The sequence below is a fragment of the Phaseolus vulgaris genome, chromosome 3, assembly GCF_051622355.1.
Source record: "Phaseolus vulgaris cultivar YP4 chromosome 3, ASM5162235v1, whole genome shotgun sequence".
NCBI lineage: Eukaryota > Viridiplantae > Streptophyta > Magnoliopsida > Fabales > Fabaceae > Phaseolus > Phaseolus vulgaris.
The window spans coordinates 22,908,032-22,915,810 of NC_143500.1; the positions used below are offsets into that span (position 1 = coordinate 22,908,032).

Here is a 7,779-nt window from a genome sequence, read left to right on the forward strand (position 1 = left end):
ACCGCTTCCATAATGTCTTCCTTTAGGTTCTCTCAGTTGGCTTTAATAAAGTTGAAATTAAAGTCGTCTAGCCCCGGGCTCTTAGATCCCTCACAGTGCCACACTGCCTCTCTGACTTCCTTCTCAGAAAACACCTCAACCATCCTCAAGCTAATCTCTTCGGGAAGAGATTTGAAGTCCACGGCACCTAGCCTCACTCCTAGATTAGGGGTGGCCTTGAACCTATCCTAAAATACTCGCTTTACTTCCCTTCGCACTGTGTCCGGTTCTTCACACCACTAGCCATTTAACTCGACTCCTTTAACTTCATTCTTGATTCTTCTCCACCTGGTAGTAGAATGATTGAATTTAGAGTTAGAGTCCCCATATTTGAACCAGTTTGACCTGGCTTTTTGCCTATACAGAGATTCCAGCTTTTTCTCTACCAATCTCTGTTGACTAACTAACTTCATTCTTCTTAACTTTTCATTCTCCATCAAATCACATATGTCATCCTTGACATCAAGATTATCAATCTCCTTCATGATCTTCCGCTTTTTTTCCTTAAGATTCCCAAAAACGCTCCTATTCCACTCTTTAAGATTAAACTTTAAACGTTTGAGTTTATCTTTGACTTTGGTTATGCTGTTACCCTGCACCTCATATGACATCCATTTATCCCTCATCAGATCCTTGAACCCAGGTTCCAGGAGCCATGCGTCAATTGACTTAAATGGTTTTGGACCCCAGTCTTTAATCCAGGATTTCACCACTATTGCACAATGATCCAAAACCTCCCTTGCTTGTACATATTGCTTGCTCATTGGCCATACTTTGAGCCATTCTTCGGATACCAGAATTCTGTCTAGCCTACTTCTTGCGGATCCATCTGCCTTATACCATGTGAACTTCTTACCTACAATAGGCAAATCCTCCATCAGATTACTTCCAATGAAATCATTGAAGCCTCTGATTTCCTTTTTATTGCTAGCATTTCCTCTAATGCCTTTCCTTTCTGCAGCACACCTGACTGCATTAAAATCACCACAACAACACCGAACCTTGACCTGATGAAGACTTCTAAAAGCAGACAAAGCTTCCCATATAACAATTTTTTCACTCAGATAGCACGCAGCGTAAACATTAATGATAACACATGAGCAGTTCGACTTTATATGGTGACCCACAATAGCAATATATCCTCTCCCTATAGTATGGGAAGCGTACATGAACGCTTCCTTGTGCCACATAGATAACGTACTTCCAGCCCCGTTCACACCTTCATAATGCACCCATCCCACCTTATTATCTCCCTAAAGAGAGATGCACCTTCTATCGGAGAACTCTGTTAGTTTTGTTTCTTGCAAACACACAAGCTCCGCACCCTCCTTAGCGATGATATTTCTAAGATATTTGGCTTTCACTCCGCCCCCCCCCCCCCCCCCCCCCCCCCCCCCCCCCCCCCCCCCCCCTCCCCAACCCTCTAACATTAAGATTAATAATAATCATGGAATACCCTCTCTGATTCCCTCCTTAGATTTGCTCAACACTTGGTTATCCTATCCTCCAACGTTTTCCATTTCTTTGATTAGCATGCCTGCATCCCCCGAACATGTTGTCCCCAACCGTTTTCCTAATTCCCATAGCCTAGTAGCTTCAGTTTGAGTGACCTCCCTTCTAAGACGATTATTGCATTCAATGATTTCAAAGTCTGACGTAGCATAGGTTTTAGAGCTTAACCTGGTCGAATAGTTGTTTCCTTGGTGAAGAGATCCCAAGCCCCCCTTTGACTGCCAACGTCGCTGAACTGTTAGAGTCCCCTGCTCCCAAAGTGCTTTTAAGTGTCGCACTCTCTCTAGTGTTATACGAGCTTCCTCCATGATTACTCCTTCCTCTCCACTAGTTGTGCCTATCTTCTCGTTCCCCACTTCTACCTCTTCACCCTCCCCTTCAGCCACGTTCCAATTCTTAACTACCTCGGGTTGGGAGCCTTCTAGACAAAGAAGCGGGTTCGCGTCACCTTTGATACCCACACCCCGAGTAGATGCCCCCTCTTTTTTGCCGACAGATTTCGTGTTGTTCTAAACATTCCTTCTCCAGAACTTTTGATGCTTGCTTTGTTAACCAACCCACTTCTGCCCCAGTTACCTTCTCCGGCCACCACCCATTCCTTACTTCATTACCATCCTCTTCATTACTGAGCTTTTCAGATACCAACGAGTCTGTCATGAAAGAGTCTAATGAGGAAACACTGTCGGAAGACCCTTCATGATTGAAAGCACACTTGCAACATAACTCTGCACCACCATTGTTTACTGCCTCCTCAACTATAATTATGTTATATATTCTCCAATTAGTACGATATTCCTTGGAAATATTTGCTTTACACGACTTTAGCAACCTAACCTGGCATCAAGCATACTCCAGGAAATCCCATGACAAAGTGGCTTCATCTACACCCACCACCGTGGCTACTTCCCCCACAACTTTTGATAGACACTCTTTGCTCCATAGTTGGAACGGCAGTCCATAGCATCTGACCCACACTTGTTTATATCTTACAACATCATACACAGATCATGGTTTGATGTCTACAAAGACGCTATAGAACCACTCCATATGGAGTTTCACCAACTCTTCCATTCTTCCTTCTGCCTTGGGAGATAAAAGAACTAAGTTGTCACCCAAATACTTCGTCTTAAACATGGACATCCCTCCCTTAAGGCACTCTTCTAGACCCATTTCAAAGTTAAACTCATCCAACATACGTCCGACCATACTATTAGTCAACCATGGTAAAGATTACACCTTCGTCGTTACACTGGGACCACTCCATTGACCTTGTGTTGATCTTTTCACTGCGTCTGCATACAACTGTGATCCAGTGCCATTTTTGTTGTTTTCTTCCGTCCCTCCTTTTTCCCTCCACACCTCCTTGTTCTTTCTCTGTGTGTGATGGTGAACGTCCCCCCCCTCTTGGCTTCGCTTTACTAATATATACACCACCTCCTTTACTTGCATACCCATCTCTCTTATACCTTGGGAGGTTAACATGGAGCTTCATATTTCCAATATAACATCTATCTAGTTCCCTCTCCAGACTAATAGCATTTCCTACACCAAAAAAATCTTACAAACCCAAATCTTCTACCCCATCTATTTCTTCGCCTTGATATGAATACTTCCTTGACTCTAGCCCACTTCTGAAAGATTTCCAGTATTTCATATTCTCTATGGCTATCTGGAAGTTAGAGAAGAAGAAGGTTGTAAAAGAGTTAGCATAGGACAGATTCTTTCGCTCCGCATGTCTCCTCCACGCTTCCTCCCGCAGCACCATCACCCTATCACTTGCAAAATGTCCCAATGAACTATCTTTAGGCTTGACTAAATAACAAAAGTGAAGTTTATTAGGACAGGTACATAATTTCTTATATAAACCAATTTTTAAGTAAAGGAAAGGAAATAAAAATACACAATGCTTACAATGTTTCTCATTGTTATTATGGTGCATTGTTCTTCAAAAGAAAACACATTTCAAAGCAATTCTCGTGATAAAAAAATGACCTCAAGAAAAGAAAACAATAATTCTTGTAGTCCCTTAAACTAGATAATTGTTTGTTTAATTTGTTCAAAAAAATGTTTTAGTCATCTCACAATCTCTTTTTTGAGCATTTTCTTTCGAACAACAATGCACCATAATACAAGATGTAAGAGAGACATAGCAAAAACACTTCTAAGATATTATTAGAACAAGAGTGGTTTTCCTTTCAATCACTTTAAACCATTCTCCTAAATGTAATATTGTCTCAAATATCTTAGATTTGTTTTCTTTTTAGCTGAAAAACACTTCCCATATGTATATCATACAAATATTGCTAAATATTGTTGAGAATTTTGTTCAACAGATATGTAAATTTCACTCCAACACTCAAGACTTGGACAAAACCCATGAAGAAAATTAAAATACGTTGTCCTAGAATTATAGTTGCACGAAACAAAAAACATCAACTTAAGTAAAATCTATCGATAGATGTGTGTTTATTATGCAAACAAACATACATGCATGACTTACCTCTATTATTAAAAATAAAATTAGATTAAATTGTAACATTCATAATGTAAATTTAACTTCAAACTCAAGACTTGGACAAAACCCATGAAGAAAATTAAAATACGTTGTCCTAGAACTACAGTTGCACGAAACAAAAAACATCAACTTAAGTAAAATCTATCAATAGATGTGTGTTTATTATGCAAACAAACATACATGCATGACTTACCTCTATTATTAAAAATAAAATTAGATTAAATTGTAACATTCATAATGTAAATTTAACTTCTTTTCTTAATCTATGGTGAAAGGAGAAATAGTTTATGAACACATATATTTTGAAGTTGTTTCAAGCATTTGCATACAACAAAAACTACAATATTTATATAAAAATAGAACATAAGAAACAATTTTTTCGATCCAGTCATGAAAAATATCTTTTTGCTCCAAAAAAATATCTCGAACATACTTGTGCACATAAATCTTTATTGACATATTTATATAATTCATAATTATACAATATATAGCTTCGTTTCTCCGTGTCCTACATTTTAGAGATTATACGTATTTCTGTGTCTGTGTCCGTGTCGTATCAGTATCCATATCAGTGTATGTGCTACATAGCATTGCACGCAACTTCTTGTGATAGCTACGATTGTTGATCACTTGCACTTGATTGGTCCAACCAAACGTGTTCACCAATAGCTCACCAAATGTACTCCTGATATAACCATAAATCTTGTCATAGAAGACAGCTTCACCTTTTATCTCAACTTTTGGGGGAACCATGATCCTTATCAATGAAGGGTAGGCTCCCCTTGAGAGTAAGAACCTGCACCCATAGCAGAAACACCACACCAAGAGAAAAGGTACAAAGGACTATACCGATCAGGAAATCGGGAGTGATGACATGGCAGCAAGCGATAATATAGGCGTGTTGAACGGGACACCTGTCTGCCATAAGGGAAGTACATCGGGAAGTCTGTGTAGTCGCCAATCGTTGACTTAGGCGTTCTCTGATCTCTAGTGTGTGTAACCGGCGATCACCAGAGTTGCGTCATAGTCGCCATATGTGAGTACTAGGAGATCAGGTGGTTAGAGACCGCCGAAAGGGGCACCTCACCGAAAGATCAGGAAAGCTTGCTTAAGGTTTCCAAGGGGTACAAGTACGGGGGACTAGTGATATGCTTGTCACGCAGCAGTGGAGGATGAGGTTATCAGATGATCTTTCCCTAGCCAGAGGTCGGGGCAAGGGAACAGTTTCCCAGAACATGAATGGTGTGCAAGTGAAGCAGATCGTGATAGCGGCAGGCGAGACCACAGAGAAGGTGTGCATGGTGACACCCCGTACTCGCCACCTAAGGGGGTTGCGCTCCAAGGAAAGTTGTGCACCAAGTTACTCCTTGTATGGGTAACTTAGTCGAATGGATTGAAGACTAGAAGTGACGCTCAAGTGGAGGAGGCTCCAGATAGCGACACGTGTACAACTGGATGTGAGCCACGTGTCCAGAGGTGTAACCGTCAGGAGAGAGAAAATGCTCAGGTATATAAGGAACACTTAACAGACTTTTGAGGTACGCTTTCAGAATACTTTCTAGTACACTGAGATTCACTGCGCACGGTTCCTTGAGTTGAGATATTCTCTGAGTTTTTGGTGATTCCGTCACTGACTTGAGCATCGGAGCGCGATCGGCCGCAGCGGCGCCACTTTGTTTTCTTCAGGTTCTTGCGAGGAATTAGGATGTGAGGAGCAAAGGCTAACGTGGTGCGAAGCTGATCAAGAGGAGAGACCTTTGACGTGGCAAGACTCTTGCACTCAGGTCAACCGGCAGGATCATCAGGCGCCCACCTTAGGGCCGTGTAAAACGTGTTTCCCATCCACAGCGTGAGTTTCTTGAAGTTTCTGCAGTTCTTGTGTGGTTGTGTGCTGGTGCAACCATTTTCGAAGTTTTGCACCGTTTGTTTGAGTTTTCGATCGGTAAATTAAAGTTTTTCCCCGTTCGTTCGAGTCTTCAATCGGTGAATCGGGAGTTTTAGTGGAGAAGCAGGAGGTTCGTGTTGAGATTGCGAGTCTCTGTGGAGGTCTGGACATCCGAATCAATCCCGTGCTGTTGCGGTTGCGTTCTTGGTAGTTCTTCGGAGTTAAAGAAGTTTTGACCGATTGGTTGCCGGATCGATCGTTCCGCTGGTGAAGGTTCTGGTCGTTGGAGTTTGATCTGTTGGTATTTCATGAGAAAGATGAGAAGTACACGTCCAAGTCCCGTTGTGCCAGCTACTGAAGAAAGCACCATGACCATGGCGCAAATGATGGAGATCATGCGCGCGTTGCAAGAGAATGTGGAGGCGTCGCGCGTCGAGCAAGCGAAGATGCACGAAGACCTGGTCGCCTCTCAGGCCAGAAATGAGGAACTCAGCAAGGTCACTGAGGAATTGCGCCAAACTCTTCACGAGCAGAGAGGACGCGCAACCGATGAAGAAGTTACACCGTCATCGCCGCCGCGCGTCTTTCCGATGCCGTTTGCTCAGGCGACCACGAACACGGTGATCCCTACGAGCGTGGTAGCTGTGAAAGCTTCTTTCACCGGCGTGGAGGATCCTGAAGCACATCTCACGACGTTCCACACGCAGATGATGCTGTCAGGAGGCTCAGACGCAGTTTATTGCAAGATGTTTATGAGCACACTCTAGGGAACAGCGTTGGAATGGTTCGTTAGCCTGCCTACAGGTCACATAACCAGTTTCCAGCAATTCTCAAAGATTTTCGTCGACCAGTACATCGTGAACAAGGCGCCACCTAGGGTGTCTTACGACTTGTTCGACGTAAGGCAATATCAGGGAGAGTCCCTCAGGGACTATCTGAATCGTTTTGGAGCACAGATGGTCCGCTCGCCTGCCAAGGACGAGGAGATGTTGGTATACGCCTTCAAAAAGGGCGTACTGCCTGGACCTTTCAGCGATGCGCTGATTAGGGGCCACCTCGCCACGTTTGCTGAAGTTCGGCGACTCGCTGTGGCCCACATCGCCGACGAGAGCGAGGTTGCAAAAAAGAGAGGGAACGTGGCTCCTGCTAGGCCACGGGCCCAAATTAGAATTCAGCCGCAGAGGGTGCTGGAGACGGCGGCGGCCAAAAAGGATCAAAGGACTCACCATCCTTACGATCCAAAGAAAAACAAGGGGGAGGGTCCAGGGCGCCCTACGGAGTTCAATCGCCCCCCGAGGTACAAGTTCGTCATGGGATTGGCGGACCTGATCGCCATTCCCAACATAGCTGCCGGGCTTAAGGCGCCTGAGAAAGTCTCAGACAAGGTGTTAGGACAAAAACCGAACGCATGGTGCGAATTCCACTCACGGCGAGATCCATACCATAGCTGGAGGTTTCTCAGGGGGTGGATGCATTGCATCACAGAGGAAGAAATATGCAAGGTCTGTGATGGCAATGGAAACGTTTGAAGATCACTCACCGGATGTGGACATCGCGTTCACCAAGGGGGACCTCAGGGACGTTGTGCCTCATGACAATGATCCCATAGTTATCTCGCTGGTCACGACGAGAAGGAAGGTCCACCGGGTGCTGGTGGATCAAGGAAGCTCGGCAGATGTCATGTTCTGGCCGGCTTTCAACAAGCTGCAACTACCCCTTGACCTGTTAAGGCCCTATGGAGGATGCTTGTATGGGTTTGCTGGCGACCAGGTGGATGTCAGGGGGTACATTGAATTGAGAACTACGTTCACGGACGAGGCGGCCTCGA

General features: G+C 44.0%; 1 protein-coding gene across 1 annotated transcript; it reads right to left on the reverse strand.

Moving 5' to 3' along the window:
* Positions 1–278: 278 nt before the first annotated feature.
* LOC137839261 (uncharacterized) lies at positions 279–1,229 on the reverse strand. Its single transcript, XM_068648382.1, has one exon. The coding sequence runs from the start codon at positions 1,227–1,229 to the stop codon at positions 279–281; it is 951 nt and encodes a 316-aa protein (XP_068504483.1).
* Between the last annotated feature and the right edge of the window lie 6,550 nt (positions 1,230–7,779).